The sequence below is a fragment of the Pleurodeles waltl genome, chromosome 2_2 (assembly GCF_031143425.1).
Source record: "Pleurodeles waltl isolate 20211129_DDA chromosome 2_2, aPleWal1.hap1.20221129, whole genome shotgun sequence".
Taxonomy (NCBI): Eukaryota; Metazoa; Chordata; class Amphibia; order Caudata; family Salamandridae; genus Pleurodeles; species Pleurodeles waltl.
In genome coordinates this window covers 500,047,895-500,073,456 of record NC_090439.1, presented here as the reverse complement: position 1 = coordinate 500,073,456, position 25,562 = coordinate 500,047,895, and the positions used below count along the sequence as shown (strand labels likewise).

At 44.8% G+C, this 25,562-nt stretch overlaps 1 protein-coding gene across 1 annotated transcript in view; it reads left to right on the top strand.

The window, feature by feature from the left end:
* Positions 1 to 25,562, top strand: part of ROCK1 (Rho associated coiled-coil containing protein kinase 1) — a 1,374,854-nt gene that overhangs the window by 270,271 nt on the left and 1,079,021 nt on the right. Inside the window, exon 4 of the mRNA XM_069219991.1 lies at positions 16,124 to 16,261. Coding sequence (XP_069076092.1) covers positions 16,124 to 16,261 — 138 coding nt within the window. The remainder of the gene's footprint in view (positions 1 to 16,123; positions 16,262 to 25,562) is intronic.

Sequence of the window (25,562 nt, the reverse complement as noted above, 5' to 3'; positions counted from 1 at the left end):
TCTTCCTGTACCACTGCTTGAAGAAGGTGTCTACCAGGAACTGGCAGTAGGACTGGGAGTTGAGCTTGACTCCATCCTCAACCCGAAAAGGCCCCACAAGCTCATCTTTGATGATACCAGCCCAAACCAGTACTCCACCTCCACCTTGCTGGCGTCTGAGTCGGACTGGAGCTCTCTGCCCTTTACCAATCCAGCCACGGGCCCATCCATCTGGCCCATCAAGACTCACTCTCATTTCATCAGTCCATCAAACCTTAGAAAATCAGTCTTGAGATATTTCTTGGCCCAGTCTTGACGTTTCAGCTTGTGTGTCTTGTTCAGTGGTGGTCGTCTTTCAGCCTTTCTTACCTTGGCCATGTCTCTGAGTATTGCACACCTTGTGCTTTTGGGCACTCCAGTGATGTTGCAGCTCTGAAATATGGCCAAACTGGTGGCAAGTGGCATTGTGGCAGCTGCACGCTTGACTTTTCTCAGTTCATGGGCAGTTATTTTGCGCCTTGGTTTTTCCACACGCTTCTTGCGACCCTGTTGACTATTTTGAATGAAACGCTTGATTGTTCGATGATCACGCTTCAGAAGCTTTGCAATTTTAAGAGTGCTGCATCCCTCTGCAAGATATCTCACTATTTTTGACTTTTCTGAGCCTGTCAAGTCCTTCTTTTGACCCATTTTGCCAAAGGAAAGGAAGTTGCCTAATAATTATGCACACCTGATATAGGGTGTTGATGTCATTAGACCACACCCCTTCTCATTACAGAGATGCACATCACCTAATATGCTTAATTGGTAGTAGGCTTTCGAGCCTATACAGCTTGGAGTAAGACAACATGCATAAAGAGGATGATGTGGTCAAAATACTCATTTGCCTAATAATTCTGCACTCCCTGTATGCATGCGTTGTTCCATCATAAATCCTTTCAGAAAACATACTGACATTTGACCTGTCTTTGTAGCACCAGCAAATGTGAGAAGATGAACACAGAATTTCAAGTTATCTTTATTTATTGCTCAGACTTTCCTGACCCAACCACCAAAAATTGTCTTGCTACCCAACAGTGGGTCACAACCCTTGGTTTGGGAGGAGCTGTTTTAATGTTAGCAATTTACAGCTAGATAGAGCCTCTACCCAATAAGGCGTTACCAAAGTAACGTGTTCTTCAAGAAGAGGGATGTGGAAAACTACTTGGGTAAATTGTTAAAATATCTGTGGTATACCATGGAGTTAATCACTATATTAATTCACTTTTTAAGCATAGAAACTAGTGCAATCTGAGCTACGTCATGCATGGAAGTTAATCAGTTTGGTATTTTTCTATAAAAATTATATATTTATTGACATGAAACATGTAAACAAGGATTAATAGACACATAGGCAAATATATGAATCCCATCTTAATATAGCTCTTTAGAGTGATTGTAGCTTGCTGGTTATGTAATGGAACTGCATGTATTAAAACAGGCTTAAGAAAAATTGCGTGATCAGCAGCTGGAGGGCATGACCCCGGTCGCGGCTTACAAATCTGGAGTGCAGAAAGGAACGACAAGGTTGTGGGCTATGTTGAAAGTGGTACTTATGTTGGAGTAGTGGAAAGTATATGGTAGGGTCCGTACGGCAGCAATTATACACCAAACTAGGTAACACAAAACTAATAAACTATATCAGTCAGTTTATTCAAAGAAGTTGACGATGTAGATATATCAAATTCATGTATATTTTGTACAAATTTTATGACTATTTTGCAGAGTCAGGATACATTCAGTATACAAAAATTATGCACACTTAGAATTGAAAATTAGAAAAAACACTCAAAAGAAAGCAGTCAACATGAGGAATAAATGGCAGTTAAAGAGTTATTTGCACCTAGAGAGGTAAAAAATTACCTCTGTGCTCCTACAAATCAATTCACACTATCTGTTCGATAAATAATATTCCAAACTTGAAAAGTGCCATTGTGTACTGCATAGAAATGGTTTGAAGGATGGTAGGGGCATCAGATTGAAATTAGATTAAACATGTCATCCAGCTGGTGGGTGATGCCGCCAGCAAGCATGGCGGACGCTCAGTGAAAGAGCTCAGCGCACCCTGGCAGCAAATATGTCCTTCACTGTCCTTCCCCGAGGCCATCTGATCTGGGTCAAGCCTTCTGACGGTACAGATCCACAGCAACATTACTAACACAGATTTTTAGTACTGGCTGGCGGGCAGCAGATGCTCAGCCACAAGACGGCCTGGTAGACGTGCGGAGGAGCTGGGCCAAAGCATTGAATGCCCTGAGGGGAGAGGCACCCAACGCTGGTCCATGAAAATTAGCAGGTGGGGCACCCCGAGTTCTTGCCGTCAGCCTTCAATTGCCATGTAACAGATGAGGTGTGCAGGAGCACTAAGGCGGCCCCGGTTACGAAAGGTGGAGATGGGCCCACTTGAGGTGAGGAGGCCCCAGAGACCTGAGAGAGTGGGACACCAAATGCGTGGAAGAGCCCTTGGCTAAGGAGGCCAGACTGGGGGTGAGAAGTGGGCTGAGGGCTCCAGGAGCCCCTGCCCCCTCTAGCCCCCCAGTGCCTGAGCTCTGGTTAGTGGACAGGCCCTCAGTCTACACCCCATTTGGACTATAGCTTGAGGTGAAGACCAGGGGGGCTACCCTATGGATAGGCCCTGCATAAGATTGTGCGTGGTCTGCTACAGATGACCCATCGACTTCCTAAATACCCCGAAGCCTGAGCCCTGCGACCTGTTAAGTGCCAGGGAGCTTACTTGATTGGTGACTGGCAATGGATGGAGGGGTGGGGGACCACCCTGCTGCGAGACCCACCTGGGGGAGCGGACTCCGCTGGGGCCCTGCATTTGGACTGAGCATTCTAAGGCTGGAGGGGAACCGTAGGGCACCTTTCCTGGGACCCCTCTTCATGACTTTGACCCTACCCCAATTTGGTTTGGCTCTGGATGTGTTGGGGGTTTACAGTGTGCCAACATGCGCTTGCCACTGGAACTCGATAACAGATGTTGCCCAGGTTGTGTCTGATCTCCAGTGCCCCCGGCCTCGTTAAGACTCCGGCATGGCTAGGGATAAGCCGGCGGTGGCCTTTCAGCAGAAAATTGATAAGTATAACAAATAATCTGCCTATGTGAGTGAGACTGGAGTGAAGGGGGAGACCAACCTCTGATGGATGCTGACTCAAGGACCTCGCCTATTTTACTCGCAATTAGGATCTCAACAATACCTTGGAGGGGAAGACCGAGGAACTCAAGGTGGATCTAGCGCTAATCCTGCAAGACCTTTGCGACAGCACACCCAGTCACGGAGGTGGAGAACAGGGTGTCAGAGACCAAAAACATGGTAATCACATGGCGACCGGCTGGCTACCCAACAGCGCCTAGTGGTGCAGCTGGAAGCACACGAGGAAGATGGGGCGGGGGAGGTTACAAAGGAATACTGTTTCCATGGTGGCCACACTGAAGCAGGGAGAAGGATCCACACCAACAAAATTCATGTGGGACTGGCTATCCAGTTGGGTCCCTAAGAAGGATGTCTTGAGCTGCGTCATAGTGGAGCAAGCCCATGGAGCATCTCTGGTCTGACCCCCAGTGGGCACCCCACTCAGACCATTTATTGCGCTGGTCCTGAATTACACGGACAGGGATGCTGTCCATAGGGCTGCACGCAAGGCTGGCCGTCTGACTTAACAATTCTTCCCGGTGATGATATTCCCGGACTACAGCCTAAAAGTACAGTAACAAGGTTGTTCCTTGCAAGAGGCTAAACAAAAGCTGAGAGCCATGGAGTTCAACTACATGCTCCTGCGTCCGGCCTGCCAGAAGGTCATGTTCCAAGGCAAGACCTTTTTTTGAACTCCCGGAGGCGGTCTGGGGCTGGATCGAAAAAGACTGCCACGACGTACAGTGGATGCTTCAGTACTGGGAGAGAAGAACAATAACCGGGGTGGTGCTTAGGGACTCTCGAGGGAGTGGTGCGCAACTCTGAGAAAGCACCCATGACACAGGGAACGGCGGGCCCGGTCATTAGATCCTGGCTGCGTGGCCTCCAATGGGTGCTCTCCCATGTCGACAAACGGACAACCAACGATAACTGGCTCTGAAGATATTCTGCAGGCCCTACTGGCTATTATTTAACTTAAAGGGATGGTCCTGCCAGTGGGTGATGCTTAAATGGTTACACTGCCTGGGCCTTTGCTGGATACGGTCTAGGATCCTCCGACTTGACTTTGGTTGGGGCAGGGAAGGAGGTGACACATACAACATGACAGCCTTGATGGCTTTGGTCCCTAGTCGCTCCACAGCAGGGTACTTCCAGTTCATGGAGTATTGGGGTGGAAAGTTTACGGGGAGGGGTTGGGGAACTGTTGTTGGTTTTTTTGTTTCACGTGCAGAAGGTGAGTGTGGTTACACAAGGCCTATACAAAAGACACACACACATCCATCCAAACAATATGGCAGGCGCCACTCCTCCAATGAAGCGTATACAATAATCAGGTATACATTCGGGCTTTTATAGGGGCTCTCGGGGCACGGCTATCCTGATTCAGAGCCGTGTTCGCCTCATGGTCTCTAAGGTATCTGGTAATCTCTACGAGGACCCCCTTTCGTTGATGAGCATTTATGATATCCCCCACCTCCCTGGACTTCTTGGTCAAGCTAGGGGGTATTAATATTGATCTGCTAGAGGCACTGCTAGGGGTCTTTAACGGGGTTTGTGATATGGGCCTTGGGGCTAGCCGAGGGTGCATGCAGTTGGCAACCTTTGTATAAAACTGGAATGTGACTGATGCGTGGAGGGCACACCAACTGGGTGAGGGAATATATACCTTCTTCTCAGGAAAGCACAGTTCCTTTTCCCGATTGGATTATTTCTTTATGCCTGGCTGGGTGGATCTTCTGGTTCACGATGTAAGACTCCTGGCCTGGGAGTTCTCCAACCACTTGCCTGTGGTGATGGAGCTGACGTGGGCGCTGGGAGGATGGGATTTAGATGGTGCCTAGACCCTTGGTGCGTCAGGGATGAACACTTTAGGGTGCTCAGCCAACAGGGTTGCCTGCAATTCCTAGATAACAATAAGTGTTGGTGACTTTTAGCATTACCCTTTGGGGAGGCTATGAAGGCTGCGGTTCAGGGGCACCTTATTAGCTACTCCAAAAGTCAGAGGAACAAGACCCTGTCTAGGGTTGTGGACCTCGAGGACTGTATATAGATATTAGAGATTCAACACTTGCTAACATAGCAGGAATCCCTCTTGAGAGCCTTGTTACATACACAAACATTGCTCTGACAGGAGCACACACAAGAGGCGAGGGAGGTGTGGCTGCCCACCGATAGTAGTCTGCCAGTGGGGCAATGAGGCCAGCACGACACTACACTGGTTTTGCAGTCCAGGAGAGGTGGGGGCCCCAATGGCATAGTTAATGGCGGGTGACAGGTCTGAGTAACTAGGAGCAAACCCATTGCTGGAGTGTTGGCCATATACTACCACTCACTTTTCACCACAGATCCCACGAGCCCCCATGAAGATCTACCCCAGTTTGTATCCACCCTGCCGATGCCACGGTAGACTCCTGAGGAGATTGAGGTGCTGGAGGCCGACGTCACAGGTGAGGAGCTATGGGCAGCACTAGTCCTAGGCCTCAGTGGCTTCCTGGCTGAATTCTGGTACCTGGTGTGGTGCAGACTGACCCACTTCTACAGGAGATCTTTTGTGAGGCCTTAGAGGAGAACAATCCCCAGTCTCCGAACCGCAGATATTGTGGTGTTTCTGAAGTCAGGCACGAAGGGTCCGCACTGTGAAGATTTTAGGCCAATATGACTCCTTAATGATGAGGCACAAATATGGGCCAAAATGCTTGCTACCTGTCTCATGGGAGTCATTACCCGTCTGGTGCACCCTGACCAGTCTGGGTTTAAGCCCCACTGTTATACCCGATATGACCTCTGAAGAGTGCATAGTGCAATTACCTTGAGCACAGCCTATCAAGGCCATAGAACCCTCCCTTCCATTGACTTCCAGAAAGCATTTGACTCCGTGGATCGGGTGTTTTTGTTTGTCCTCCTACCCTAGGTTGGTTTTGGCCCAAAATGTATAAGATATATACGTCTTCTTTACACCGGTTTGGAGGCCAGGGTGCAGTTGGAGGGATGTGATATCCGAGTGGTTCCTGGCGGCACTGGGCACCCGCCAGGGCTGTCCCCTGTTGCCCTTATGTTTTGCATATAATGATAGAACCATTGGCAGCCTGGATATGGATCGATGCTCTTTATAGGGTCTTTAATGGTCTGAGGAAGTAGGTGATAGAATCTCGCTCTACGCCAATGATGTCCTCGTGTTTCTAGATGATCCGGCTGTATCGGGCCCCTGGGCGCAATAGATATGAAATATCTTAGGATCTTACTCTGGCCTTCAGATAAATGCCCACAATTTGGCGATTTATCCCATTGTTCCCTGACCAGCGGATATGCAGTGGGCGATGGCGATACTGATTCTTCCCCTTGGCTTTAATATGGGGGGGGTGGGTCTATGTTACGGGTGATGCGACTCGATCCTTTGACCGAAATCTGTCATCTCAGCTGGCTGGTCTTGGGCAAGATGTTAAGTTTTGGTCCACTCTTCTCTTGTCCCTGCTGGGGCGCTCAGAAGTTTTTAAGATGATCTCCCTGCCGTGCCTGTTATATCAATTACAGAACCACCCATACCTGATTTCTCTAATCAGACAATTGCTCTGGGAAGGTGGCGGCACCCGCATTGCTCTGAGGAAGTGTTGTAGGCCAGTGGTCAAAGGAAGGATTTCTACCCCAGACATGCTCTTCTGATACTGGGCAGCACACCTGGTCATAATTGCAATAAGGAGAGATTTATAAAACATATACAGTTATCGTATAAACCCAATAAAAACGTTTTTCAGAAATACACATTTGGCATTAGACTGTTATGCTCGGAACAGCCCCTAAAGGACAGCACAATGAAAATAGCATTTATAAGAAACGTGGTCATTTTACTAACCGCGTGGAAACAAAATCCCTGAAAGTATTGCAGTGTAACCATATTTCTGATGGATACAACTACCTGTGGATTCCTCACCTAATGAATACTCCCATGGCGCCAGCATTCGACGGAAATCTTCTTACTCATCTCTGCACGTCGACGAGGACGTCACTCTAGCCCACGCGACGCCGTCTGACGTCATACAGGCAATAAGAGGTCCTCGACGACGTGCTGACGTCAGTTCCCTTTTTTCCGTGCATTCGAAACGGTTATCTTCGAGGGAGCAACTGTTACTTTTGTGGTTACAGTGTATTTTTGCTGCGTAGTCTTTCTCTGTGGTAATAATGTCGCAGGGAAAGTCTGGATTCAAGCCTTGTCGTGAGTGTGGAGGCAAGATGTCAGTGACGGATCCTCATTCCGATTGCCTTTGGTGTTTGAGGTCCGACCACGACGTCTCGACTTGTGATTCATGCCAGCACATGAATCCAAAGGCCCTCAAGGAACGTGAGGCGAAGCTGTTTATGGCGAAATCGAAGGAGAAGCATCACAAGAAGTCTTCTTCACCAAGACATCGGCGTCATCGAGACTCCCGGCGCCGTAGAGAATCTCGGCGTCATTCAAAGGAGACTCGTTCCAGGTCTTCGGATCGGCGCCGAAGGACATGGGAGATCAGTCCCACGGTTACGCCGCATCCTTCGACGCCGTTGCGCTCTCCGGCGTCTCCAACTTCACCTGGACAGGCGTCGGTGATTGAGGTATTGGAGCCTCAGGTGTTTTCTCCGGCGTTGCAGACGTCGAGGCCGGCGTCGGGGTCGCCTCCGAGACAGGCACCCCAGTATCCGGCTTTTCCCACCCCTGGAGCCGATAGTTCCGCATTCTTGAATGCGATGTATGCCATCTTCCATCAGATGGCTCCAGGGGGTGCTCCGGCTGGGCCTTTGGCCTTTTCATTGGGTGATCCTGCGCCTCTTCGGCCGGCACCCTTTATGCCCTTTCTCCCTTTTGGGAACGTGGGCTCGGCGCCAGTGTCGGCGCCGGTGGCTTCAGAGGGATTGGCCCCGGGGATTTCCATCCCGTCGACGTCGGGATTTCGGCCTGTGACTCCGGTGGGTCCATCTGCTTCGACTGCTCTTTCGTCGGCGCCGAAGTTACCTGTGGCGCCAGACGCGGCGTCGGTGGCTTCTGAAGATCGGCGCGATCTTCGACTTCGGCGGAGGCATTGTCGACTCCGCGTATTGAACAACGGCTTCATTCGAGGAGACGTGCTCTCCGTGTATTAGAGGAGCAGGAGTACCAACGAGCCCTGGAGGAAGGAGAGCTAGAGGACTCGGGTGATGGGCTGCGTGGTCTGGAGTCGGCCAGTGGGCTGGACACTTCCCCTGAGTGGGATCTTTCGTCCCCGGGAGAATATACTGAGGAGGCTGCTTCCTTTCATGCAGTGGTACGGAAGGCAGCTAGTTTTTTGGACCTGCCTTTGCCGGTGGTGGAGGCTAAACAAAACCTTCTAACAGAGGTGCTACATCCGGCCTCAGCTGCGGCGGAGCCTCTTTTGCCATTTAATGACGCTCTGCTGGATCTGGTTTTAGAGGTGTGGAAGAGGCCGGCATCTTCCCCAGCAGTTCACAGAGCCGTGGCCAGGAGGTATCGGGCGGCTCCGACTGACCCTGGTTTTCTGTCTAGGCACCCTACGCCGGAGAGCTTGGTGGTGCAGGCCTCCTGTTCATCCAAGTCCGCGCCTGGTTCTTTCCCGACGGTGCCTGGGGACAGAGATTCAAAGAAACTAGAGGCGCAGTCCAAGAAGATTTTTTCGTCCTGCAGTCTGGCGTTGAAGGCCACCAACGCAACCTGTATCCTGGGGAGGTATATTCATGCTCTGATGGATGACATTTCCTCATCATTTACAGAGCTTCCCCAGGGTCTTTTGGATGTTGTTTCAAATGCCCAGGCTGCTGCGACCCAGATTATCCAGACGGGACTGGATACGACCGACTCGGTAGCCAGAGCAATGGGCACAACTGTGGTGGCAAGGAGGCAGGCCTGGCTCCGTAACTCGGGCTTTTCTGCGGATGTACAGTCCACATTGTTGGATCTCCCGTTTGATGGGGACAAACTGTTTGGAGCCAAGGCTGATTCAGCCTTGGAACGTTTTAAGGAGAGCAGGGCCACGGCTAAGTCGTTAGGGCTCCAAGCTCCTTCTTCCACGGCCTCTTCCAGATTTTTCAGGAGGTTTCGTGGATTTGGGCGTGGCTCTTCCTCCTCTTCCTTTCAGGGAAGATATCAGCAACCTGCCTCTTCCCATCCCTATAGATCTTTTAGAGGGAGAGGTAGGGTCCGCACCAGAGGAGCCTCTCAGCAGCACTCTGCCTCTTCCTCATCCTCTGGCGGGGTGCAGCAGGGGAAGCAGCCTTAGGCTTCCACCATTTCCCACTCACTCCTCTCCTGTAGGGGGAAGATTACAGCATTTTCTCACCAAATGGAAGACTGTTACAACGGACACTTGGGTTCTCAGTATTGTGGGAAAAGGCTACACCCTTCCCTTTCGGGAGTTCCCGCCCCTCATCCCGCCCCACCCTTCTTATTGTTCAGAAGAACACCTCCTGTTGCTAGAACAAGGAGGTACAAGCCCTCCTTTCAAAGGGCGCAGTGGAGTTGGTCCCAGAGCAGGAAAGCGGTCGAGGATGTTACTCAAGGTATTTCCTGATTCCCAAGAAGGATGGTCGTTTGAGACCAATCCTGGACCTGAGGATCTTGAATTGGTTCCTCAAGCAGGAAAAGTTCAAGATGCTGACCCTAGCACAGGTGCTTTTGGCGTTGAACAAGGAAGACTGGATGGTGTCTGTCGACTTGCAGGATGCTTACTTTCATATCCCGATACTCAAGTCACACAGGAAGTATCTCCGGTTTGTGGTGGGATCGCAGCACTATCAGTTTGCGGTCCTTCCGTTTGGTCTTACTTCAGCACCTTGAGTCTTCACGAAGGTGATGTCGGTGGTTGCGGCAGAGCTCAGAAGGAAAGGGATAGCAGTATTCCCTTACTTGGACGACTGGTTGATCAAAGCCAAGTCCCCGGAGCTTGTCTCGCATCATCTGCAGTCAACAACCCAGTTGTTGTTCGACCTGGGTTTTTCGGTGAACGAGCCCAAATCTCACCTAGAGCCCTCTCAGCGCCTCCTGTTCATAGGGGCAGTACTGGATACAACATTGGGTCGGGCCTTTCCTCCGCCTCAGCGGATTCAAGATATTCAGGATTTGGTTCCAATGTTTCGAAATGGAGCGGTAGTTCCAGTCCTCAAGGTCCTTCGTCTGCTCGGTCTGTTTGCCTCCTGCATTCTGTTGGTCACGCATGCTTGCTGGCACATGAGGGCTCTTCAGTGGTGCCTCCGAAGGCAGTGGTCTCAACACAAAGGGGATCTAGCGAGTACTGTCAAGATCTCCAGAGATGCTGCTGTGGATTTGAAGTGGTGGATTGCAAGCAACAATCTTTCACAAGGAAAGCCGTTCCAGCAGTCGCCACCAGTGGCCACAGTCATAACGGATGCTTCCACTCTAGGGTGGGGAGCTCATCTGGGGGATCTGGAGATCAAAGGTCTTTGGTCTCCAGAGGAACAGATGTTTCACATCAATCTGTTAGAGTTACGGGCTGTACGTCTGGCTCTCAAGGCCTTCCTCCCTTCCCTTCATGGTCAGTCGGTACAGGTCCTAACGGACAATACTACCACGATGTGGTACATAAACAAGCAGGGAGGAGTGGGGTCGTACCTTCTCTGCAGAGAAGCTCTTCGACTATGGTCCTGGGCAAAGGACCATCAGATTTGCTTGATAGCAAACCATCTGGCCGGAGTCTTGAACGTGCGTGCGGACAGTCTGTCGCCAATTCTCGGCAGACCACGAGTGGCGTCTCCATCCAGATCAAGTCCGTTTAATCTTCCAGAGGTGGGGGTTTCCTCGGGTAGATCTGTTTGCCACTCGGGAGAACGCGCATTGTCCGTTATTCTGCAGCCTCCAGTATCCGATGCAGGGAGCGTTGGGGGACGCGTTTCAAATAACCTGGTGCGGCCAGTTGCTTTACGCGTTTCCTCCCATACCCTTGATTCCTCGAGTATTGAAGAAGATTCGCCAGGACCGGGCTCTAGTCATCCTAATAGCTCCGGATTGGCCAAGGAGGGTATGGTACTCCGACCTTCTCCAACTCTCAATGTGCCCTCCGCTCCGTCTCCCTTTCAGGGCAGACCTCCTCTCGCAGTCGCAGGGGCAGGTTCTACACCCCAACCTCCAGAGTCTGCACCTACATGCCTGGAGATTGAACGGGGCAACCTGAGTTCCTTCTCTCTCCCGCCTGAGGTAGTGGATGTTATATTAGCGGCCAGGCGACACTCCACTAAATCTATCTACGCTAATAGATGGTCTAAATTTGTTGCGTGGTGTGGAGAGAGGCAGATTGATCCTTTGCATGCTCATCTATCGGACGTTTTGTCTTTTGCTCTGTCTCTAGCGCAGAAAGGTTGTGCAGTGGCTACCATTAAGGGTTATTTATCGGCCTTGTCAGCCTTCATATGTCTTCCAGACCAACCATCTTTATTTAAATCCCCTATTGTTATCAGATTCTTGAAAGGTCTTCTAAATAAATATCCTCCAAAGCCATTCGTTATGCCGCAATGGGATTTGTCCCTGGTCCTGACTTTCCTTATGGGGTCCCCTTTTGAACCTATGCATTCTTGCCCCTTAAGGTATTTGGTTTTAAAAACAGTCTTCCTGATAGCTATAACATCAGCAAGGAGAGTGAGTGAGTTGCAGGCCTTATCAGTAAAGCCCCCTTATACAACTTTTTATGGGGATAAGGTGGTGTTGAGGACCAAGGCTGCTTTCCTCCCGAAGGTTGTTTCACCTTTCCATTTGGCTCAGGCAATTACTTTGTCCACGTTCTATCCTCCGCCTCATCCTTCCAAAGAGGAAGAAAGACTGCACCGTCTGGACCCAAAGAGGGCGTTGAGCTTCTTTATTGATAGAACAAAGGATTTCAGGCTGGAGGATCAGCTGTTTATTGGATACGTGGGCAAGAGGAGAGGAAAGGCAGTCCACAAGAGAACACTATCCAGGTGGGTTGTTCTTTGCATTAAAATCTGTTACTCTTTGGCAAAGAAGGATCCTCCTGAGGGTATTAGAGCTCATTCCACCAGAGCTAAGTCGGCCACTTCGGCCTTGGCCAGAGGTGTTCCTGTGGTCGACATCTGCAAGGCCGCAACTTGGTCGTCCCTTCACACTTTTGCAAAACATTACTGTTTGGATTCTGAGGTTAGAAGGGACGGCCATTTTGCACGGTCAGTGCTGCAGGATTTCTTGGTTTGACCATTTAGGCACCCACCGCCGGGCGTGGTACTGCTTTGGGACTCTATTCATTAGGTGAGGAATCCACAGGTAGTTGTATCCATCAGAAGAACGAGTTACTTACCTTCGGTAACGACTTTTCTGGTGGATACATTAGCTACCTGTGGATTCCTCACGGTCCCACCCGCCTCCCTGTTGCCTTTCTGGTCTTACCAAGTAATCCTTGAGTACGCTCCTCTTGGTCTTTGAGGGTGCAATAGATGTTGTATATATTATATTTATATATATGTATATATGTATATATCTTTGTGTATATACTTGATGTGTATATATATTTTAAAAAGAGAGAGTTATATATATATATAAAAGATTTACAGTTATTCATGCAATGTTGTGTATTTTTACAATGTAATGGGATGTTGCCTTGCTCTTTCATTGCATTGCCTGGTTGTTCTCATGCACGTAAAAAATGATTGGTACTGACGTCGGCACGTCGTCGAGGACCTCTTATTGCCTGTATGACGTCAGACGGCGTCGCCTGGGCTAGAGTGACGTCCTCGTCGACGTGCAGAGACTAGTAAGAAGATTTCCGTCGAATGCTGGCGCCATGGGAGTATTCATTAGGTGAGGAATCCACAGGTAGCTAATGTATCCACCAGAAAAGTCGTTACCGAAGGTAAGTAACTCGTTCGTTTAGCCCCTAGAGGGATTACTGCATTAAACACTTTTTCAAGGCTTTCAAGCCTACTGCAGTGTTATTACAAACAAAACCCATAAAACACAAACTACTCTCAGTGGTAAAACAAAAGTTCTGGACATGAGAGTGGTTAAAAAGACAGTGAATAGAGGAAGAGGTTATTATTTTGAGGTCCCCCACTAGCCTAGTGAGGGGACCCAGAGAAGATCTAGACAGAAAGAGCAGGTTGTGGTGAATGGTTTGAAGGTGGTCCCATTGTCCTAAGACCACCCAGGCTGAGTTATGAGCAGGAATGCTTTGTAAAAGAATGCCCTGCAAGGCATTATGGGATGACTTAATGCAGCAAATGTGGTAGTATGTTGACTAATGCTTAGAACAGCCCCAGAGGATACCACAATAAAAACCATTTGTAAGGAACATGGTCCTGTAACCATATGATAATAACCACATTAAAATAGAATGACACAAAGCAGTGTAGTGCAACCATATATTTAGCCCTTAGAAGGCATAGTGCCTTACACATTTTCAGGCTTAGCAGACCTACTGCAATATTAAGACCTTTAGAACACAAACTACTCCAAGCTGTAAAACAAAAGATCCAGCCATAAGAGAGCTTAAAAAGGGACTTGATAGTGAGAGGGCTTATTATTTTGGGGTCCTAACTAACCTAATGTGGGGACCCACAGATGACCCTAACACAAAGAATGTGCCATGCTGAATGTTTTGGTGATGGTCCCATTGTTCTAGGACCACCACAGGCTGAGTTATGGGCAAGAATGTTTTGAAAACGAATGCTTGCAAAGCATTATGGGGTGACTTTTCCTGAGTGTAATGAATATTGTAGTATCTACTGTGCCAGGCAAACTGTGTTGCAGATTTTATTATTTTTATTTATAAACCATTTATCAATTATAGGAGTTGTGGGGAAAGCTGAGGCATGAAGGGGAGAGCCAAAATAAATGACTGAATGAATAACACTGTGACAATGTGACCAGCTCTTCAATACTGCTGATAGAGTTTTTGCTGTTGGTGCGGTGAGGATCATGGCCACCATGGAGCACAAAGGGGCGAGACAAAAGAAAAAAATACTTCAGCCATGCAGAAGTATATTGGCAATTATCCATGTAACAGGGTCAGTCTGCAAGGTGGTGACGAAACTGCCCCAAGGCAGCCCAAACATAAAGCAGTTACCAATGACTAAGTGATTTTTGAAAGGCAAGCCCACTAACGAGTTAACATGACGTACGTGGTTAAAAGCCCGCAATACTTACAACAGGTCAAAGCGCTTGCATGCTCAACCTAAAAAGGGATAAACTTGGGTGATACCTCTTCACAACTGGGAAGCTATCCGTTAGGCAGTCACCAGCTCTGAGCAACCAGGTTTTCTGCAAAGCACTACCTTCCTTGTTCCTAGAGAACTGGGAACTAGAACAAAATGTGGGTCATTAGGTCTCACATTGAAACAGTTGAAGCAGACAGGAGATATGGATCCATAGTTTTTTCTTTCAGAACAATGGTAGTTTTTTTTTCTTTCAAGTGTCCTTTTCAAAGGCACAGAGGGTGGAGCTTTTTGCACCTGGCTGTCATAGACCACACTGAAGAGTGATCAAAGAGAAGTCAAAAGGCTAGCGTTCCAGAAAGGTGCTCTTTCACCTTGAACAACAGACTGCAGTCTTACCCCTATCTAACAAATGGCCATGCTACATGATGATGAATTAGCAGCACCTCAGCAAAAGTCCTAATTGAATTTCTTCATAAAACGTTTCTCCTCTGTCACACTTCAGTGCATTGGTCTCCTTCCTCCAGCTTTAGAAATGTCAGGAATACACTTCCTCTTTCTGGTAAAACAACCTCACCTTGTGCACAAGGCCTGGCGTATCCAAAAATGATCCCTAAGGCCTCCATTTCTCTGGCTCACTCATAAACCCAATGCATGTACCACGCAGGCCACATGCACAACATACAGTTGGGTTGTTAGTGATTAAAAGTGGAATTTTACTCGAGTTGGACAGTAGACCTTCACTCCACTGACACAAATAGAAAATAAATCTTGTCACAACTGTAGATTCAGATAATTCAGTATGCTGGTTCTACTCCTTTGTGTACTAAACCCAGGATAAGCACAGTCTGTACAATGAAGACACATCTCCTGGTCATTGGACAGTCTCGGGACCTCTCATATCATTAGACAGGCGTAGGCCTCTGCACGCACTCTAAATTCGTGTGAGGCTATACATCAGATATCCTTGGGCACTTAAGACAGAGGAACACTGCTGTATACCATCTAGGGGACATTCCCGTTATATCATGTATATCATTCTATTCTGTAATCTTCATTGTCATGATGAGTGTCCTTGTTATAATGCAGGTTCCAGTAGTTTGAGACATGGGTAATATGATGAACTTGTTTGTGTGATTTGTGGAACTGCAGTCATGTGCATGTACTTAGATGTTCAGAAAGGCAAAGTTAATCACTGGGAACATTTTGTTTTATTTTTTTGTTTGTTGATTTTCTTTGTGTGATAATAATAACAGTATGGGGTTTATCATCTATTTACCATACATAGATTGGCTGGTTCCCAAGCCCATGGTATCAAAGTAATAAGCAGAGTAATCTAGAGTTTACATATTGCAGGTGCTCTCAGAGGGTACGTACTCTACTATTCCATGGGAGAGTCCATGTGCCAATGCATTCTGGGGAGGCTTACCCTACTCTATCCTCAGCCCTTAATAACTTTGGTAGGATATCCCCTATTTTGAATTAATTTCATGAGCACCCTCTTTACTAATATATTAGTACAACTAACTCATATGTAAGCAACTTAAAATGCACAAGAACTTTGCAAGGGCATTCTAATATTTCTGTCATGTATACCATCTTGTCTTTTCTATCAGCCATGTATGATTCTTTTATTACAGTAAGTAATAGTTTGCTGTTGCCCAACTCTGTTGTACTCACGTTTCCAAATTAATGTGGGGCATGATTGAACCTCTGATCGTCAGATTAAATGTATGTTTGCAGAACAGGCATTCATCTATTGAATTGGCTTACGTGACATTTTTACAGCAATTTTAGTAAAGTTAAAGTAAATGCTCTTTTTACTTTTTCCAAAGGTAAGACATAAAGCAACTAAAAAAGTGTATGCTATGAAGCTTCTGAGCAAACTGGAGATGATAAAACGATCAGATTCTGCATTTTTCTGGGAAGAAAGGGACATCATGGCCTTTGCAAATAGCCCATGGGTTGTCCAGGTACTGTAATAATGTTGTTGACATGTATTGGTAAACAAGTGTAAGCATCACTTTACATTTCCTCCTATGATAGACAATCATTTGGAAAAAAGAACTATCCACATCATAATAATTTATATGATTTTCTTGTAGGAAATGAGCTTAAAAGTAAGTGAAAGCACCTGTACAACAAACAGTTGCATTTTAGTTGTATTTTAGCTAATCCTGAGTTACTTGTCAAAATTGTATTACTTATTAAGGCTACGCAAGAAGATTGCTTTTCTAATTTCTGATCAATTTACTTCTTTAAGTGCATTTTTAAAATGAGGTAATATGCAACAATTTGATTAGTAGGTACAGAATATTCAAATTAACTCAGCAGGGTTGTCCTTGAAATGCTCTATTACGTTCTAAGTCTGGTTTTCTTGAAGAGATATATTTATTAAGCTCTCACCCACTGACATACCTATTTATCTGTTGCTAAATGACCTATTGCCTGAAACAATACTTACAGTGGGCTTTGTGTCAGCCCATTGCTTATTTTTAATTTTCTTTCTTCTCAGCCTTATTTGCTTGCTTCTTATTTAGTAGCACTTTTCCTCTTGTCTTTGTCCCTTCTGTGGAGCACAACTTCTTCACCCTCGTTTGATTTAACGACTTGTGTCCTCCCACTGTTTACATTCTGGGATCTACTTTTTTTCCTTTTGCTTTTAGCACTGCATCAGAGTACTTATATTTCTTGCCCTGTCTTCTTTGTGCGCTTCCTACTTGTGGTCCCTGCGTCTTCCTTGAGGCTTTCCTAATTAGCTTTTCTAATTGCTTTCGGACTCCCAGCATGTCTCTTCCCTGTCATGCTCGATTTTTAATAACCTCTGTTGCTGCTGTGCCCATTCCCTTAATGCCACTGCTCATCTGTGGTGATCACATGTTCCCCCAAACCCCTGCTCCTCTGTTGCTCGCTTGCAAATCATGTTATTTGTTATTACATTTTAAAGTTTTATGAGGGCTGGTAGTTGCAGTGTGAGACCGGGCCACTCCTTGCATTAAGGTGTTTTCACCACTTTTTACTTTATTTTTTGTTTAACTTCTTCTGTTTAGGAAATTACATTTTTTTGCATGGTCACCCTGGATTTTTTGCCAGTCCCTTTAATTTTCTAGTTTTATAACTGTACACTTTACCCTTACTGAGCAGTAGTGTACCGTTGAGATTGAATTGGCATATTCCTGACTGGTTTACTTAACTTGCCTATATGTCTGTAGAATAAGGTCCAAAGTGTACCCACAGCAAGGAAGTTAAAATGCCACTAGTGGACTGCAACACCTGTTGTGCCATCCACTACAGTGGAAGTGCAAACATGACTTCAGGCCTACTCTGTGTAGCCTGACTGCAGCAGTGTAAAATTGCAATTCAACGTGGCAAAATAAACCCATTTAACAGATAAAAACCTTCTGTTTAAATATTAATAAATCACTCCAATGTAGGCCTTGTAGCCCAGATAGTAGGGTGCATGGTATTTAAAAGTAGGACACACAGATATGTAATGGTAACATGTCCTTAACAGTGAAACCCAAGACTATTTTCACTGTGGCAAGCTTAGCTATCCTTTGTAGAAAACCAGAGTACAGATTAAAATACTAATGCAGTATCTCGGAATAGGACTGGCTAGAAAATAATTAACCAATTACTTTTAATAGTTATTTAAAGCCCAATTCAATGATGAAGTCAGATTTGAAAAGAAATATTAAGAAAAAGTAACTTTTAGAGAGTTACCCTTTCCCTGTCTAAAGTTACTGGAGGCTAATTTGTATGGACTCTCCAGCTTCTCCCAGCCAATAACTAGCCTTGAAGAGGGGCGGAAATGGCATGAAATGCCTCCCAGCTGTAAACGATAAACTGACATGAATGGGCAGAGAGGATTACTCCAAACGCCACTGAATATGCAAGGAGGGATGTACACATTCTTTTTGACACTACAGTGTCCAATCCTGCTTGAGTGTCAAGTCATGCTTGACAGGTTCCTAGCTTTACATATAACACGTAGCATACTTGAAAGTGGGAAAACAGGGTGCCAGGATAGTTCTTATATAGCCACTGTTTTGTTGCTGAAGAACTCTTGCTTTTTTTCCTGTCAGGCCTTTGTCTCTGTGTTTGTTGTGGGTACAGTTCCTCTTCAAAACTACATATTAGTGTTAGATGTGGGAGAACACTAGGATTACCATAGTACACTCCCCACGCACGACTCGAAGGGTCATTTGGCTGTCCTGTGTGTCTACAGGGCGACAGCAAACTGCAGAAGGCCTTTTTCAGGAAGTACCCAGCTATTTAGTTGCAACTGGAGCTGGAGTGAACCAGACCCTCCTATTAGCCTCCTGTCTGACACCCTGAGAGTTTGAGTACTTCCCCTTAGGTTCTGGGTGCCTTAGATTGTACGCCTGTGGTGCACTGGGACTTAAAATACTTTACTAAGTCAGAAGGAAAAATCTTTGACCACAACGAATCTGGTTTAGGTATCCTACCTCTGTTCCAGCCTCAAACTGCACCTTCTTCCTGGTCTACCACGTCCATTGACTCTCATTGGCATTTTTGTTGTTTTGGTGCTGTTTCTACTTCAAATTTAAAAAAATCATATCTTCTGTTTGCCTCTTATTGGATTTGTATCATTTTTTTGTGTAATTTTGTTTATTAAAGTGTACACTATTCTTTAATATTGTTATTTTTATCTTTATTACTTTTTTGCTATTGCAGAATACTTTACACATTGCCCGAAGTTAAGCTTATCTGCTCTGTGGCATAGTTATTCTGGGGTTGAGCTCTGATAGATTTAGTGACTGGGTTCTCGTCCTGACACGGGCCTTTAGGTGTGTAGTTATCCCTCCCCCCCCCCCCCCCCAAAAAAAAAAAAATAATAATAATAATAGTCATCCAATTACTTTTGGTCTACAAGATGGATGTCTGGCATCCTGAAAACATACATTTAAAAAAAAGACTACTGTGTCATGGTGCTCGCTGGTGGGCATATCATTTTTTTCGGATTCTAAATATCCAATTTCCTAGCTATCGTGAAGGAAAGTTTCTATTCTATTTTGACATGGAGGCGAGGATTATGCAATACTTTTTAAATTTTATTGCTCAGCAGCTTAACAATATTATCACCAACCAAACAAAGACTACAAATTCCTTGAGTCTTTTATTTAACAATACATTAAACATATCAGCCAGAGAGTCTAGCATGTAAAGAATCAGTCCAGGACAAGCACTTCCTCTTTCTTTGTGCAATAGATTTCTATCCATTGTTTTGGATTACACATCCTGTTTGGAATCAGCACTTATCACAGCAATGACAGGAATAGGTTAATGATCGTAACACAGCTGCCATTTTACTCAGTCATAGCAATCGAAAAGGGAGGGTTGCTGAATTAGAAAGAAATACTTGGAAGGATAATCATTGCCCCGTGTCCTTAATGGAACTGAAAGTTTTCCTTAACGATAGCTAGGAAATTTTAAATTCGACGTCAGAACCAGTGGTTCAGATTATCCAAGTTTAACGCTGGTTGACCACCATTGAGACTATACCATGGATTGACTTTAAATGGAATGTTTTAACAGTGGATTCTTAGGGCCAGTCTGCCACCAGGAGTTTATCCTCTAGATGCCCTCCCAACCGCAAAGGCTTTTGAGGCCATCGACCCGCTTAGCCAAGTGCGCACCAAAAGAAGCGTCTGTTGTAGCTTCTTGTAAAACCCACATCACTCACCCATCTGGCTATAGTGGGAACAGAAACCGGTTTGAATGGTTTCTTAAGTGCGATGTGCAGTTGTTTCATTCCCATAGGACAGTATTCTTCCGTCGTAGTTCAGTAGGCCTAGAGGCACTGTACCACACAATTTAGGATGGGACGGGAAAGCTGGATAAAGCACCATTCTGGAATTCGTTTTGGTTCTTCCTGAGATAGTGAACGAAACCCCATCTGTATTAAAAATACAGACAGTGATATCCAGAGCTTGTACATTGACACTCTTCTGCAGGATATCAAGCATAAGAGCATTGCTAGCGTACCTGACAGTTCCAGTCGTGACAAATATTTGTTGTTTTGCCTTGGTAACAAAAAGCAAAGAATCATGTTGAGATCCCATAAAGAAGTATACCGGTGCTCTGCAAGAGTGGCTAAACAATTCACCCTGAGCTGAGTAGTCTGAACACTAAATGATTTCCCCTGCTGGAACTTCATAAAAATGCAAATAACATGCAGAAATGGCTGATCTACAGACATGAATTGTGCAGTATGCTAGCATCGCACCTGCCAATTCAGAGAAAATATTCACAGTGTGAACTACATCCACCCCCCACAGGATTGAGATCCCGTCGTGCACATCAGTGAGACCATCAGTGCCAAGCTGATCTATATTGTTTGACCATGGAATTGACGCAGGCTCTTCTGATGAGCAGTGCAGCTTATGATGAAAGGCCTGGGACATCCCAACGTCCATCAATCTTCCACACCATCAAACGGAGATTGCCATCCTGAACCAACTGGTGCAAGTTGTGATGACTGTCCATCAGAAGACGTGGAGTCTGGGGAAGTGGGATTGGAAAATCCATAGAAAGTTCCGGAAGAACTGGATACCAAGCTTGCAACTACCTTGATGGTGTTACTAGGATCACCTCTGCTCTTTGCCATTTGACCAATGCTGTGAGCCTGGCAATCCTTGAAAATGGAGGGAATGCATTCCCCCAAAATTGACACTAATCCTGGCATCAGTTGCTTCGCCCAATGGATCCAGATGCCAACTGGAAAAATGGGGCAGCTGATGTTCGTGTCTGAAAACGAAAAGATCTACTTGACATCGGCCCCGTTTGCGCATGATCATCTGGAAGAGAATCTGATCTAATTTCCATGTACTGGAATCCCTCAAATGCAGGGAGTTTCAATCCGCTGTCTGAATTAGGCGACCAGGAAGATTCTTCTCCATGACTGATATCTTGTTTGTAAGACAATGGATCCAGAAATCCCTGGCTAGATCAGCTAGTGCTTTGGAGTGGGTGCCTCCCAGCCAGTTTATGCACCAAATGTCTGACACGCCCATTTTCAGCAGGATGGAGCACGCCACTCTGTGAGTTACCAGACTCTGGAGCTCAAAAGAACCTGCCAGGAGCTCTAGGGTTTCCTCATTGCCTGACCACAGTCTGCCGGTGGTGGCCCCTCCGCAACAGGCTTCCCAGCCCAAGCCTTTCGCATCTGACTCGATGATAAGATTCGATTGTGTACCAAAGTTGGCTTTGCTGTTCCAGGTCTGCATTTGTTCTAGCCACCAACTGATCTCTGTCTGTGCTTCTGGTGAGAGGCTGATCTCTTGAGCGTACGTGAGACCTCTTCTGAGATGCATTGCCATAAACTGTTGGAGCACTCAGTAGTGAAGGGGTCCCGGAAAGATTGCCTAAATAGATGATGAGAGCAGTCCAACAGTCCTGACTAGAACTTGAAGAGACACGATTTCATTCAAAGTTCTGCACAGCTCCCTCTGGATGATGAGCATTTACTTGTGGGATAATCTGAGGAGCTGATCGACTGTATCGATCTCAAAACCTATTAAAAAACGACTTTTGCAAAGGAGTACCCTCATACTTCTGATCGTTGATGATAAATCCCTGGCTTTATCCGCACTGTGAGGTAAGCATCCCTCAAATCGTAGCTTGTGGTGTTTGGAGGTAAAGTTGTGACTGCAGGAGCACCCTTTACCTCTTTTGACCCAAACAAAAGCCTTTTGCTTAAATACTTTACAGATAAACTGATGGGCCTTAGCCAACGATGAAAAAATGGTCACAAATTAAGTAAGTTATTTAGTGAAGGGGTCTCCGAAGAGCCCTTTTTCTGTCACTGCTTTGGCCTTCGTGGTGGCCACTTCGCCAACTTTGGGTCAAACTTAATTAACAAAGACCGTCTGTACTCATTGGACAAAGCACATTACCCAGAAAGCATATAGCTCGCTGGTCCCATCCAGAGAAGATGGTGGGGTCATTTAATTCCCCTGATTTGCAGCAGCCTTGGCCACATAGAAGAATTTTGGAAGATTTCATGTACCTTGACCTGACAGGATCTCCAGGACCAGTCTAAACCCTTTTTAGGGTTTTTAACAAATTTTGTGACAAAGGTGCCATTTTCCCATCGATCTCTGGCCACTTTGCCCGCTAAGTAAGGTCGTTGACTCTTCGCTTTGAGCCTACCTCTGACTTTCTTTTCAATAGGTTTGCGAATTTGAACGCAGCTTATGTGGCTACTTTGCTGGCGGGAACCCAGTCCACCAAGCAGGGATGATAAATGTCTTGTGTGTCTGACATCTCTCATGTGTCGGCACCTTGATCAGTCTGCGGCATTTGGCGCCACCTTCCGGTAACCAAGGTCTAATAGGACCTGGTTCCTCACCAGAATCCTCATCAGGGTTCTCAGAGTCTTCCCCTCATTCATCAGCTTGCTCTGGGGCAAATAGGAATCATTGTCATTGGGGGTAATCCCAGGTTGGGTATCCAGCTCTTGCGTCAAGGCGCTTCCTCAAGAACACATTACAAAGCCACTCAAAAGTGTGTCATTGGAGGTGCTTAGATTTTCATTTACCCTCATGGGTCACCTTAGTGTTAGTGTTTATTGTCCCCAAACCTTCCTCCTGCTGGAGTATGATGTTTCGTCAGGCTGTAAGCTGTATTAGTTGCTTACTCCTGGGCGACAAAGCTGATGAACTTATCCTCTGAAGAGCGACATCAGTGGCGTCCACCAGTTCAAGGTAAATGGGGAGGAGAGGCTGTTGCTCATCCACCACCCCCCAGCGTTCAGGATTAGCACTTGCCATGGAGATCAGGATCAGAAGAGGCCTAAGGAGTAAGAATTAGTCAAAATATAAGCCCCCTATGAGGTGGCACTGCAAGACAGATATAAATGGAATCCCCCTAATTAGGGATTCCCAATAGGCACTGGGATGGAGGTCCCTGTTGCAGTGGTCAATGCTTGTTGATTTTAAAAGAAATAGCTTGGAGCTGGCCAGGTATGGCATCCCAAAATAGTTTGTTGAACTTGCCAATAACACCCTGTGAATTTGACTAGGTTAATACCATTGTGTATGCTCCACTATCAACGATCACACTGCTGGAACCAAAAAGATGACAAAACGCCTTAATGATGGGAGCCTAACTGTTGTTCTCGCACTCTGTCCTGGATTCCCACACACTGGAAGCGACTTAACGAACCGCAAGTGCAGATATGAATTCAAAGAATGCGCGAAATGCAGGGCCTCATGTGCCCCCTAGCGGCTGGGTACACAATCAAAGAATGATTGGAATGTGGAACTGGTCCGTGCTCCCTGCACCCTTTATAGGGGCATATATATATATATATATGTGTGTGTGTGTGTGTGTTTGTGTGTGTATATGTATATATATGTATATGTATATATGTATACATGTATATGTGTATATATATATATGTATATGTATATATGTATGTATATATGTATGTATATATGTATGTATATATGTATGTATATATGTATATATGTATATGTATATATGTATATGTATATATATATGTATATATATATATATGTATATATGTATGTATATGTATATGTATATATATGTATATGTGTATATGTATATATATATATATATATGTATATGTATATGTATATATGTATATGTATATATATATATGTATATGTGTATATGTATATATGTATATGTGTATATGTATATATGTATATGTGTATATGTATATATGTATATGTATATATATATATGTATATGTATATATGTATATGTATATATGTATATATGTATATATGTATATGTATATATATATATGTATATGTATATATGTATGTATATATGTATATATGTATGTATATATGTATATATGTATGTATATATGTATATGTATACGTATATATGTATGTATGTATATGTGTATATATGTATGTATATGTGTGTATATGTATGTATACATGTGTATATATATGTATATGTATACATGTGTATATATATGTATATGTATACATGTGTATGTATATGTATATGTATACATGTGTATATATATGTATATGTATACATGTGTATATATATGTATATGTATACATGTGTATGTATATGTATATGTATACATGTGTATGTACATGTATACGTATACATGTGTATGTATATGTATATGTATACATGTGTATGTATATGTATATGTATACATGTGTATGTATATGTATACATGTGTATGTATATGTATACGTGTATGTATATGTATATGTATACATGTATGTATGTATACATGTATATATGTATACATGTATATATGTATGTATATATGTATATGTATACATGTATATATACATGTGTATATATATATGTATACATGTGTATATATATATGTATACATGTGTATGTGTATACATGTGTGTATATGTATGTGTATATGTGTATGTGTATGTGTATATGTATATGTATACATGTGTATGTGTATATGTATATGTATACATGTGTATATGTATACATGTGTATATGTATATGTATATGTATACATATATGTATATGTATACATGTGTATATGTATATGTATACATGTATATGTGTATACATGTATATGTATATGTATACGTGTATATGTATATGTATACGTGTATATATGTGTGTGTGTGTGTGTCTATATATATGTGTGTGTGTGTGTGTCTATATATATGTGTGTGTCTATATATATGTGTGTGTCTATATATATGTGTGTGTATATGTATGTGTATATATGTTGACTAGAAGCCAGGAACGAGTTCGAGGAAGCTGTGCTGCACTGTGATAACGTGTATTTATTAATTTCAAGCAAAGAAACACTGAGACACTGAAAGGCTGTATAAAACTAGTACAAAACAAATACGAACACTGTTGCGAGAAAAGGGATCTCAGTAGTATAAAGCCAGTATAGAAACGTGAAAACCAATACCTTATGTCCCAACCAGCTTAGATTAATAATAGAACCACAGCATATAAAGAATCAAGGAGAAGCGCTTACGTGGCTGCTGAGTAGCGAAGGAAGAGGAAGTGCTTGTCCTGGATTGATGCTTTATATGTTGGACTATGGTTGGTATGTTGAATGTATTGTTAAACCAAAGTCTTATGGGATTTGTAGTCTTTGTTTTGTTGATGATAACAGTGTTAAGCTGCTGAGCAATGAAGTGAAGAAAGTATTGTATAATTTGAGCCTCTGGTCCTGGCATAGAATAGCATCTGAACGAGCATTCTCAAAGCTAAAATGTCAGTTAACATTTTTCAAAGGTTGAGACCTACTGGCCTTGTCAA